General features: G+C 32.7%; 1 protein-coding gene across 1 annotated transcript in view; it reads right to left on the reverse strand.

Moving 5' to 3' along the window:
- The window catches only part of LOC139089067 (kin of IRRE-like protein 1), an 85041-nt gene that overhangs the window by 47204 nt on the left and 24488 nt on the right, over positions 1 to 13349 (reverse strand). Inside the window, exon 2 of the mRNA XM_070638497.1 lies at positions 3885 to 4455. Within this exon, the coding sequence (XP_070494598.1) occupies positions 3885 to 4014 (130 nt within the window). The 5' untranslated portion in view covers positions 4015 to 4455. The remainder of the gene's footprint in view (positions 1 to 3884; positions 4456 to 13349) is intronic.

Here is a 13349-nt window from a genome sequence, read left to right on the forward strand (position 1 = left end):
TTGACAAATTAACCGACATGTCCTGCTCGGTATGCAATCATATGAGCATATACACGTACAAACATTCATACAATTTTCATTTTTATATTTCTAGAGTTGTAATTGCAATAAAAATGTCATAAAAACTGTTTTATTGAATTTTATAGACTACAATGGAGGAGCATAGAGGGAAAAAAAGCATACCGAGAGGAAAGGAAAAGCTTCGGAATAAGTTAAATACATTGAGTATAAAATAAAATAAAAAACCAGAGAGAGAAAAAAACTTTGGCAAAGGCAAACAATATAATACAATATTTTAATGGCATTTATGTGGAGAGGATGAAATAATGGATGTAGATCTGTACAATTTGCAATACAATGACAATTTTTATTGGTTTCATGTTGATTTCTTCCGCCTCTCACAATGATAATAAAATAATAACTCATGCCATGGTCGATGGAGTTTTCGGTGAGTTTGTTATGGATAGATTCTTGATGAAATTTATAGGAAAAGGTTAAGGAATTCAAATTTCTTGTGATAATCTACTGACATTTTTCCTAACAAGCAATCCTGGATAGCACAAGTCTGTTAATTGGTTCAAAATCCAGCACTTGAATGGCTTGACTCTGATATGGTGACTGATTTAAATCTAATTTGGTACCAAGTCAGTTAGCGGCAATAGTCTAGTTGGTAATGAAGTCGGACAGTCGACTCAAAGGTCTCGGATTCGATTCCAAGGAAATTCTAGCCCTAACAGGCAAAGCGACCACTTTTTGGTTCCGTCATAGTCTTTCTGGAATATGATGTCTTTCTTGCCTTTTAGGGTAATTAAATTCGGGTGCTGTTTATTTCAACTCAGTTTGTGTGATTCGCAAGACACAAATTGTGGCGAGTTAAGTTAAATTGATTTACCCTGGATCATTAAACGAGTAGAGTTGGGAAAAGCAAAACGTCTTTTGGAACCACGTCAAGGTCACGCCAGTCTGAGGCCGGATTCTTGGTTGATTAGCAGATTTATCTTATTCGGGAATGAGAGTGTTCAAGAGTATAAATTGCTCAATTTATGAGGATATTCATGAGTATGATCCTTGTATGAGAGGGGAATAGGGAAGGTTGACTCTGTCAAATTGAAGAGTTTTGTTTAAAACAGGGAAATTTAACCTCAAAAAGTGCGCCAGTAGCTTGTTTAAGGATAAAGGTTAGGAAAGAGAGTTTGGATCCTGTCATGTTTCGATCATGGCGTGACTTGGACAACACCATCCTCTTTTTATGATTCTCCCATGAGGCCTAATTTCAACAAACTCAGGACACTAGTTTTCACCTATTCTACATCATGTGTCTTTCGGATATTCCCAAAAATGACAGTTTCCTCATCTCTAAATTCCAAACCTTGACTTTAACTCAACAGCGAATAGCTATTTATGTTTCCTTTATATTACTACACAACCTATATTTTCATTCATTTTTATTTCATTTTATTGCAACACAGTGAGGTGAAAAAATGTATGTAAATTTTTCACTGCTGATACTTTTATTTTCACCCGAATGTCAGATAAAAAAAGAATTTCCATAAAATTCACACAAAAAATTAAATCAAATTTTAATAATGGATGTGCAAATAGTAAAAATATTGAAAATTCATAATTTGATATCCAAATATTTTTTTATTAAAACCAATCATAACGTTAAATAATTCAAAAAAAAAGTTATATTTTTATGTGTGAATTCAATTGATTTTTTTGCTAATTTTACACAAACCCCAAAAAACTGGCTTGTTTGTTTTATTGGAAATAAATTTGATTAATAAATTCCTGATAGTTAGATTGTTTGGCTAGTAAAAAATGCTTGAAATCTCATTTACATTGGATTTAATTGTTTTTGAAATTTGATGTGCAAAAAATATTAATTTTGGAAATTTTTTACTGGGTAATTGAATTCATAAATTTGATGATTTGTGGGGGTTGAGGGAGAGTTTGTGTATTTTTAAGAATGAATTTTTAATTAAATTGTTTTAGCAATTTTTAGTTGATTTTTTGAATGTTTTTATTGATTTTGTAGAAAATACTATATCTTGAATAATAAAGCAATGCTTGAATGATGAAGTGATGCTTGGATAATAAAGCAAAGCTTGAATGACGAAGCAAAGCTTGAATATGAAGCAAAGCTTGAATAACGAAGCAAAGCTTGAATATTGAAGCAAAGCTTGAATATTGAAGCAAAGCTTGAATATTGAAGCAAAGCTTGAATATTGAAGCAAAGCTTGAATATTGAAGCAAAGCTTGAATAAGGAAGCAAAGCTTGAATAAGGAAGCAAAGCTTGAATATTGAAGCAAAGCTTGACTGATAAAGCAAAGCTTCAATAATGAAGCATAGCGTTAAAACAGTCTTGATTCAAAATAAATAAACAATAAGCACATACTTGCTGTAAATTTGAAATATTTCTAAAATTATTAAAAATTCATAATTCAAAATAATCCCAAAAAACCACCCTCAATTCCCTCACACCCCACCAATCCCTAACCCATCCATTCCTAGTCTCTCAAAAAACAACAACACAAAAACCCATTTCCACAAGTTTAATTCCTTGTTTTGACACAAATTGAAGAAGACACTTTTTTACATCGAGAAATGGAAAATTTTTTCCACTTCCGTCTGCTGAAAATAACTTTCGACATCTTGAAAATGTAAAAGTTTAAAATAATATTTGACTTAATTTCATTTCTTCTTCAACTATCTCTCGCAATTTCTCAATAATTTTAATCAATTTCAATAAATTGAAATCGATTCTCGTCTGCACAAGCATGAGAACTTCTTCTTATGTTTTCTTTATTTTTTTTGTTTTTATTATTGAAATGGAATGAATTTTGAGCTACTTCATGGGATGGAAAAAGTTGGAGAATAAGGAAGGATTTTAGTATTTGTTTGGTACTAGATCAGTATCAGGGTTGTAGCTAGAAGAGGAAGTAGGAGAATAGGTTGATTTGGATCGCAAAATTTTAGACAATTTTGAGATTTTTAACGGAAATTCCAAGCAGATTGAAGAATTTTTCCCAAATAAAGAGAGTTGAACCCCAAATGTTCCCAAATATATGGAATCAGAGCTTAAAGACGACTCGAATTTCATATAGATTCGAGTCGACCAAGGTCTTTTAAAAGACTCAGATCGAAGTAGATTCAAAAATATTTTAAACAAAGTTTAACTATTTGAATTGCACAGTAACTTTATTTAAGATAAACATGATTCGCTATATTTCAATTAAGATTTTAGTCAGGATTACATCAGTCAGTTGAAAATGTTGAGACGAATTTAGGAGGGTGCATTGTTTATAAAACACACGAAAATTGATTTTTTTGCCATCTCTTCCCTCTCTTAACCCCTGATTGGGGTGTTGGTTACCGATACATTGACATGGAGCGTATTGACATGGATTCCCACAGAATTTCGAGGTCCAGTGAGACCGAAAATCTGATCATTGCTTGAAGGCAACAAAATCTCAACCCTCTTATATCGTAAGGGACTGGAGGAGGGTATGCAAGTATGTACAGTAGTAAAAAAAGCTGTGTGCTGTGAAATGCCATGAATCGTATCCCGTTAAGGTTAACCACTGTTAAGGTTGTCCACCACTGTCTTAAAGAATTGAAAGTGGGATGAAGAAGGATTGTGGGTTGGGATTGAGATGGAGAGGAGTTTAGTGGTGGGATGGTGAGGGGTTGTGGCAGTACGACACTCCTTACAGCTTTTGGACCATCATCTCTCATAATATTACACAACAATTAACCCAATAAGTTATCATTCCTTGCAAAAAATGAAGTTTTTCCTTTCCCCGATCCAAAAAAAGCTTAACTCAAATGAAAATTTACATTTCATTTTTTTGCAAAAAAAAGTAAAAGAATTCACACTCACCATTTTTCTCCGCCTTTTCCGTCGATTGCATTATAACCCAGCCATTGTTGAAATACATGAGTATATTCAGTAGGAAGATTATATGAATTATTCCATTGAAGACGCTGTACAATTTAAATTTTGAATGCATTCTTATGAATTCCTAATATTATTATCTATTATTATTCGTGTTTTATATTCCCTTATGGTAATTCAACTTCCTTCCTTCCCTTCACTGTACCTATCTATATGTATACACGTTATTATTATTCTTATCCTGCACTTTTTTTTGTGTGTAATATTTTTTATGAAAATTTTCCTAAAACACTTGAATTTCTTCTATTTTCACTTATTATTTTCATTTTTATCATCTTCAGTCTTTTCTTTGCCTTCAACTCGTGCACAAAAAAAAAGAAAGTATGAGGATGAGATGAAACTTCTTATTTTATTCGTGTGACGACTTCTTTCAGCTTCATCTTTCTGTACTTTGTCACATTATTTGAAATTTAAGTAAATTTCTTCTCATCTACTTAGTAAGTTGTCATGTTCTATCTGCTACGTACTTGACGTCAATGGTTGAAGATGGAAAGAACTGTGGGATATAAATGGAAAAAATATGAAGTGGATTAGATTGGATGTTTATTTTTTTTATTTTGAATTTTTAAAGGATTAAAGCGCATTTAAAAGTATAAATTCATGAAAAATATTAAAATCGTTTCAAAATTTGTATTTAAATTTTAAAAAACCGTTACAAAAATTAAAAAATTCTAAAAAAATTGCTCAAAATGAGAATTGAACCCTAGATCAAGCCTCTCCTCCTCCTAAATACCCCATATGGTACCAATTATTGTCATCAAGCCTCTCCATCTCCAAAAAATGCGTAAAAAATTCTAAATGTCCTTAATATTGCATTTTTGTATATAAATAACTTAATAAAATGTTCAATCTCAAAGCCTCAACATCCATGGATTATCGAAACATAAAGTTAATCCAATCCTTTGTCATAAAGGAGCCACATCACCATGCAGAAGGTAGAAAGGAACAATTTTTTCCTAAGATTGACATTTTAACTTGAGGACAAGATACTTATCCGTCGTTTGAAACTTTATAAGAGAAATTTTCCAATCAAAATTTTTTTTTGTATCAAAAGAAAAAACTTTTACTTGTCTTGTTTCATTAAAGATGTAAAGGAAAATTATTGTAATTTTTTGGGGTCAATGGACTTTGGCTACTTCTTTAAGGTATTGGAGAATTTTCAAATTGCAAATTAATATTTTTGCATTAATGACTTGTTTGGGGCTATTTTAGGTCACTTGAGTTCAATAGTTTGGAATTGCGATGTATTCTGCTTATATAGTTGTGTATGGATGGATCTGTCAACGCTTAAGGAAGCATATATTGTCAATTAGAGAACCTAAAGACTAGATTGTTCTTTAACTGTGAGACTAGATCGTCAATTGTAAGTTTTGACCTGTTCTTACATTTATTCTACGTTTTTCACTATTCAAGGGATAAAAATTGATATTTTCAATGGATTAGATAGACATACGGCGTAAAAAAGTAGAAAAACAGTGTCCTGATGTGTTCTCATCCTGTAGTGACTCTTGATTCCAGTCGGATTTGACAACACCAGACTTGAACCAGACAATACGGTAGATTCACACTAGTTACGCTTCCGGGAGTATATAGTAGATTTGAAAATAATCCTCTTTGTAACCAAAGCGACAAAAAGTTTGGTAAGGAGTTCTTTGGGATTCCAAATGAACTTTACTCTTCATATGGCTTCTGAAACCCGGGTAAGAGGGTAGATTCGGCTCTAACTATTGAGTAATATTCATTTTATCACAAAATTAAAGATTTGCCTAGAATATATAGGGCTACCCTAGATTTCGAACCATATCCATCACAACTTCTTGTAATATTTTTCAAACCAATCCTAATTCCCATCAAAATCCAACAAAATCTCCATATCAAACCTCCCTTCATCACATACATCACATAAATCATAAATTATAATCATTTGTCGTAAATGAATGAAATGTGATTAATTTCTCTTTGATTCAGAGACACATCCACACATAGACATAGACACACAATAATTAGTTCGTTTCCGTAGAAATTCATATCACTTCTTCTTATTCCATCAACTATGCTTTTTTTTGTGTGCCTCAACTTGTCATCACAAAATGCCTTCATTAAAGAATTTCTTTTTTCTGTTTCTCTCATTTTCTTGTTGACATATGTCATGTGTGAATGTGTGCTAGCACAAATGACGACAGAATAGAAATAGAGAGGAAAAAAAGTTTAATGAAATGTTTAGAAAAAAAAAAGTTTTTTTGTTGTTCGTTGTACGTTTGCCATGTGACTATGTAGTTTTTTTTGGGAGAGAGTGTTGGGTGGGTATGAAGGTGGAAGTTGGTGTAAGGGGGTGTCATTATGGATTCTGACGTATCTGAAGTTGGAAATTTGGTGAATTTCTAGTTATTCAAAAGTAAAGAGTTCGATAAAGTTAAGTTTTTAAGGGTTCAATTTTAGGGAACGTCCGGAAATTAAGGAACGCTGAAAATAGCATTTTAGACCCGTTTATCTCCAACTTAACGCTTTGTAGCAAAGTCATGAATCAAAATCTGAAATTCTTAATGAAATTCTGATTCCACTCCCCCCCTCAACCCCCCAAGCATCGTTTACTGAACATTTCCTTAGCTTTTAAGTCATAAAATTGATTAAACGCTTAAATTATGCAAATTTAAAGCTCACACATGAGGAGAGTTTTCAGGAAGGTGAGTAGAAGGTTAGTTTGACATCCTCCACCTTCCTCCAAAAGCTCCCATCAACCCCACAAAATGCGCCTTGTCCACCCTCACCTTACAAACTCTCCCAACTTTCCTCATAGTTTTTGTCATTCTTTTTTGTTGTTGCCTTCCACTTTCTATCTCTTTCTGGTAAAAAATGAATAATTTAGACATGTGACACGAGGACTGATATTTAGTATATTTATTTTTTTGTTGAATAAATTAAATCTCATAGCTTGAGCCTCATGGCACTTTAAAGGATGCTACCTGCATCATTTTAATTAATCAAAAATAAAATTATTTTTTTTTGTGCCCTTTTTTTGTCTAAAAAAAGTTTTGTTTTTTCTATTTTTTGATTCATAAATATTCAGACACAAGAAATGTATTTTTAATTAAATAAAATTAAGAATATTGTGAAAAAATATTCTAAATTTAAATGGCCCGAGAAATTAGGTAGTTGAGAGATAAATTAGAATTGAAATTCTGAGGAAAATGTTTAATTTGCAGCACAAGCTTGTGTTTAATGAAAAATCAAAAACAGACTTTTGTTGTCTATTTTTTTTGCTAATCTAGGCTAGTTCTGATATTTAGAAATCTAGTCTTTTTATAAGAATTTTCAAAATTAGTTTTGGATTTCCTCTTGGAAGGGTCCTGAGCAGCTCAATAGAGAAGGAATAATCGATTTGGCTCATTACTGATTCCTAATGGACTCCGAACTTCATGCGACTTTCGAACAGCTGTTAAATTGAGCTTTATGTTGTGACATAAAGAAGGAATGTTAAAAGAGACAGTAATGCACCTAAAATAGCAATCATATTGACCAAGCTGTAGCCAGTCATAAAAGCAGCTTCAGGATATTTAACAATAGAGTACTTAAATTCATAAATATCTAAAACATAAGGCGTGAAACTCCCTGACATAAATCCATTAGAGTTACGTGACAGCTATTAAAAGATAAAGTCTTGACAACGAGCAGTATATGATTCGCGGCATTGTGCTGCTCGGTCAATGAGCTTCTAAATCAATGATGGGCAGCAAGTCTACCTCGGCACTTGGTAGTGTGCAAACAAACATTTTAAAAATGCCATAAATCACATTCCATGTGCAGTTTTAATCGAGGCTTTCTATTAAGGTGTGCCGTGACAGTAAACAGTCCTATTCTCAGGAACTATGATTCATTCCAAAATTACTCAACAACTACTTTTCGCCTGACTAATGCATCAACTCATAAAATTTTTCACAACTAGTTTAAAAAAAAGTCAGCAATACAAATTTTATAGCCATCCATAAAACTTTCATTCCTTATAGGTCGTTAAATGCTGAGAACTTTTATTTTTTTCAAAAAGTCATTCCTTTTAAATGATCTATAAAATCTGCTTTAATTTTTAGTTCCTGATCCTTCATTGCAAGCTCATGCTTATTATCCTTGTGTTTCAGTGGTGGGCAACCTGAGTGACGCGGCACATTTATGTGGAATTCTGGAAATTCCATGAACTTTATGTCTTGTACGAGGCTTCTCACTAAGGTATACCGGGTTAAGTGGGTTGTCCACCACTGCTGTATTCCTTCCATATCCACAACTTAACAAAGAAATTTCAAAAAACAGCATTTCCATTGAATAATAAAAGTTTATACAGGCGTAATATTTTTATCAGTACTATAATCATCATGATGATGCCATATATTCCCATTTAACTGTGTGCCAACCATAATCATCATTCTCATCCATACATACATCCATGTATATATATTTTTGAACATGAATACAGGAAACATATACGTGTTAAACGGAAATCTAATGGATTATAGCAATTTCAAAATGTGTATATATGGGAACAATTTTTTTTTGAAGTGAAATTGATGTGAAATGAGGAAGATATGCGGTGTGGGAGTGAGCAGCACAAAAAAAAAAAATATTGTATCATCATTCTCGACATATCACGGAGTGTTTGAGATGTGATATGTGTCAATGTTAAATATTTGGTACTTTAAACATCGCTTGTATGTGCATGTTTTGATACATTTTCTATTCAGCTATATTTATCGCTTTTATCAGCATTGATGCTTCTTCTGTTCGAATTGTCATAAAAAGGGAACAACATTTATGCTTCATATTTCTAAAGACTCATCTTTATTTTTAAGCATTATCATTGAATATTGTTTGTTTACATTAAATTTTTGTCCTTTAATGCTGTCATACTTTATGTCAGCACAAAATATTTTTCACTATGACAACATAAGAATCACATAAAAGGTTAATTGGATATTCTATTAACAGAAAAGAGGATAAAAATTTTATTTTAAGAACAAAAAATCCATACAAGCATTGACATTCACAAATAATAATATTTCGTCTGCAGAAATGTCAAATGGGATTTAAAGATGTACAATTTTTATGTTGTACAAGCAAATATGAGTAGAAACAACTAGATGAATGAATGAAAGGTGTTATTTTAAGGAGCTTTAAGCACTTTCTAGTTTCAAGGAGTTAAGCAATTCTTTGGAGTAATTGGTAAGGAGTATCACTCAAATTTGGCTTGGTTAACTCGAAAGTCGTCGGTTCCAATCTTATAAATTCCAAATTTGTACTTTTAGAAGTTTAAATACTACAACTGCTTAATGATCCTAGATCAAGACGAAATTGGAGCTCTGGCCAACGTTGAACTAAGAAATAGGTCAAAAACTCTAATTATGGTACAAAATGATGGATATTCACAAGAAAATAATTTTTAGAAGCTCCAAAAGCTTCATGGCGCAGAACAGTAATAAAATAATGTCAGCTCAACGGGCGGACAGGTAATTTAAACCTTCTAGGTGGCAGAACTAGCAACAGAGTCAAATGGAAAGCGTTTTGGAAACCTAAATTCCACATAGGAGTATGATTACAGTTAGTAAGTACAAACTGATGCTTGAATTCGCCAACATAGGGCTAAATTGCGATTAGTGCATTTAAAGATACCTTACTGATCCTACATAAATCAATTGCAATCTATGAACTTCCTTAGAGTGTGCTTGAAGCTGACTCTACCACTGGCTTCCGTCTGCAAATTCTCAAAACCATGAAAACTACTGTCTCTATCAACAGAGCATCCTTCCAACAGTTCAGTGATCTTTCACTTGATCTTTTACCATTTGAAGTATCAATATCAGGAAGGTCATGGATCACAGTTGATCTGTACAGCCAGCAAAGTAAGTAAGTAAGTGTCAATATCCCCAAAAATTTCAATATTCAATTCCATAAGTGGAAGTGTTGCCTTTCTTCCCACAAATAAAACTCTTTCCCACCATCACAATAAACTTAAGGTTCCCTCTCGATCCATATCACCAATATCGAGTAGAATGTCATTTATAGCTTCTAATAAAGATAAAAGAATCCATTTCATGTTAACTAAAAAAGCATATTTTGCTTCCATCTTTCTTACAGCACACAAGAAAAAAAATCATTACCGTCATCATTAGAATAAATACAAAGCAATAACAATTTATATTTTTTTCGTTCATACATGATTGTTGTGTGAAGCATTCCATAGCATGCTACTGCATATAATAATAATAACAGCACACATGTATGTGAAAATACTTACAAAACCATTAAACATACAACTGATGTTTATGTTCCTTGCTATGTGTGTATTATTTTTTTAAAATAAAACTTGCAACTTCTTCTATAGGATAAAGTATAAAGCAAATAAACACAACGCGATTGTAGCTGGTGCAAAGTTAACATCGTCATATAATTACCACTAATTGTGCACCATTAAATTATTTTCTTCCAAGAAATTAAATCAAATTTATGGCACTAATGAAAATTTTTTCTATTAGGGAAGATTTGGAAGTTACGTGACGCTTGGCTAGGGATAGTCGGGTTTAAGATTCATTTCACCCTGCCAAAAGGGACTCCTACATGTTAAAGGGAGCAAACTCTTAATGATCCAAGGGTCAGACAAGTACAAAAGTACGGAACTGTACATTGGATTGTCTGATTCTTGTCTAAAGGTCCCCGATACTGAGATCGAGATCGAGATCGAGACTTCCCAGGTAGTCGGTTCTTGGCTTTGATTTCGGGTAGTATTGATCTCAGTCTCGAGAATGTTTAAAAAGTCTTTTACTGTACATTGCAAAGCGTTTTGGCAGGGAGTGTCTGTCTTTACTGTTGTCTAAAAGAAATTTCATTGTTTTTAATATCGCGTCGCACCACCAACAGCGTATTTAACATTAATGCCTTTTTATTGCAGATAAGAAAATGTTTGGTATGTGAGTCTATGACTATTACATGAATGCTGTAAGGGGATAGACAGATGAGTCAGGGGTTTGGGTGTTGAGACTTTGGAGCTAGACTGTCTTAATTCTACATGGAATTTAGAGACTTGACAGGAGTTTTGGGAGTTCGTACTCAAAAAGGCTCAATGGAAGCCTTCAATTGGAGCTAGGACCAGAGTAGAGCCCAAATTTTAGACGAACCCGGATTCCACTGGAGGTGCTTCTACATTGTAATCTTGTCAACTCTAGTCAATTGATCCAGGAATCTAAAAGACCTCCTTACCAAATATTACAGCAACATAGGAGCTCCAACATAAAATTCACTCCAAAATCCCTATTAAAACCAAGGGGGAGGAACTTACATTTTTTTCATGAAAATGCAGGTAAATGCATGTAAATGCATGTGAATGCATGTTCCGAAAATGCAGGTAAACTCTGTTGCATGTGAATGCAGGTACCATAGAAAATTTCGGAACTACCTCAATTTTCCAGATGGGTGAAAAATTACCGGAAAAATTTCGCCTCAATTTTCTTACTTATGGATAAAAACCAGACGGTAAAAACTAGTAAATTGGTGTTTAAAAGTACTTTTGAAAAAGATAGTAATAATTACCGTTGATTTTGATCAAAAATCCTCAGAAAAACCGAATTTTTCATTACTTTTCTTTATTGCCACTTCAACAAAGCTTGACCTACGCTATCAATAGATCTGGAAATTACTGATCTTATCATTATACTGTATGACTTGGATACGTATCGATTTGCTACCAAAAATCCATCACAGATACTACCTATATAAAATATATTTGCCTCGTTGTAGGTTTGTCTAGCAAAAGGCAATACCTAGACAATTGCCTATATTGAGAAGGTGCATTCTCATTGCTACAAAAAAACATTAGATATCTACTCAAATCTTTGCTAGGTTTGCTAAGCATAGGCAAACCTATTATAGGCAAAAACTATTGTCTTTGGCTAGATTGTGTCTTTGTCTTTGGCTACGCAGTGTCGTTGGCTAGACAATGCCTTTGCCTAAGTATAGTCTTTGCCGAGGCAAGCTTAAGCAAATTTGTTTGATTTTTTATAGGTAATGTCTGGACAAAGTCAAAAGATAACATGATACAGCCAGGCATCTATTTACAGGCATCTATCTGACAACTCTGTTATGTATTTAAGTATTTGATGATCATGAATGTTCCTGGATCTTATTATATAGTGAGCTTGTGTAAAATGGTTCTGGATGTCATTGAAATGTAAACATACTCGAGCAGCCATAAAGCTTACTCTTGAGTATGATTACAAAAATGTACATGCTCAATTATAATGATTGAGTATACTCATTGTCTGTTAGAGATAGTAACACTGGATGTTGCTGGATAATATTCTCAATCTGAACCAAAAAATTTAAAATCTATTCTGATAAGTACCATCCTGGACTATTTATTCCTTCATTAAATAAACTTTTAAACAATTTTACAGAATAATAATAAGACTCAGCAACTTTTAGAGATATTATGAACAAAAACTAAGATTCAGTAACATCCAGCTCCAACAAATAGAGCATAATAAATCTAAGTAACATCCAGTATACTCAACTCTTTAATCTATGAACATCCAGACTCATTGTAAACAAAGAAATAATATTTAATAATGAACAAAATCACATACATTTACCGGTTTTTAGTGACTTAGAGTATACATATACGTTTATTTTTTTGTATTGTACGCATGTAAACTATAGTCTAAATTAATCTACAGTGAAAAAACCTCAAAACAGGATTTCGAACTAATTTTCTTATAAGGAGAAAATAATTCTTCAGAAAATAAAATTTTGTCGTTTTTTTTAATTACTAGGTTATAAAACCATAAAAAAAAGTCAAATTTCGGCTCGATTTTATTACCAGAGTGTAAAAAAATCTTGGACACACTAAAAAAGGTTTTCAAATATATCCACAGTTTTATTAAAATGCATGTAAATGCAGGTAAATTTTTAAGTTCCTCCCCCTTGATAAAAACAACAATTCAACATCCCTGACATCCAACAACAAACTTTAATTACAAGCCTTAATACTCCTACAACAAATAATCCACACTGCCCACAAAAAACTTCTCAATACTATTATCATCAACTCTTGACATCTACTCCACTAAACTAATTTAATTTCCATCATGCAACATACAAAAAAACCTCCCGTCTACCTTTAGAGAACGATCCAGTCACGACTTGTTACAACCTTGAATATAAAATGTTTCAAACATCAATCCCTGCTGGCAATAGATAAGCAGACGCTCGATTCCACAATGTTCTACATGCGAATATGTGTGAATAAATAATGATGTAATGGAAAGGAGCAAAAAAACTTTTTTAAAGACATGTCATTTCAATTTAGATTCTCGCATAGCGTACATAGAGTAAACAATGAGATTATTAGAATTT

This window comes from Chironomus tepperi, unplaced genomic scaffold (genome assembly GCF_022539635.2).
Source record: "Chironomus tepperi strain 1889 unplaced genomic scaffold, CSIRO-AGI_Ctep_v1 contig_174, whole genome shotgun sequence".
In the NCBI taxonomy this organism is placed as follows: domain Eukaryota; kingdom Metazoa; phylum Arthropoda; class Insecta; order Diptera; family Chironomidae; genus Chironomus; species Chironomus tepperi.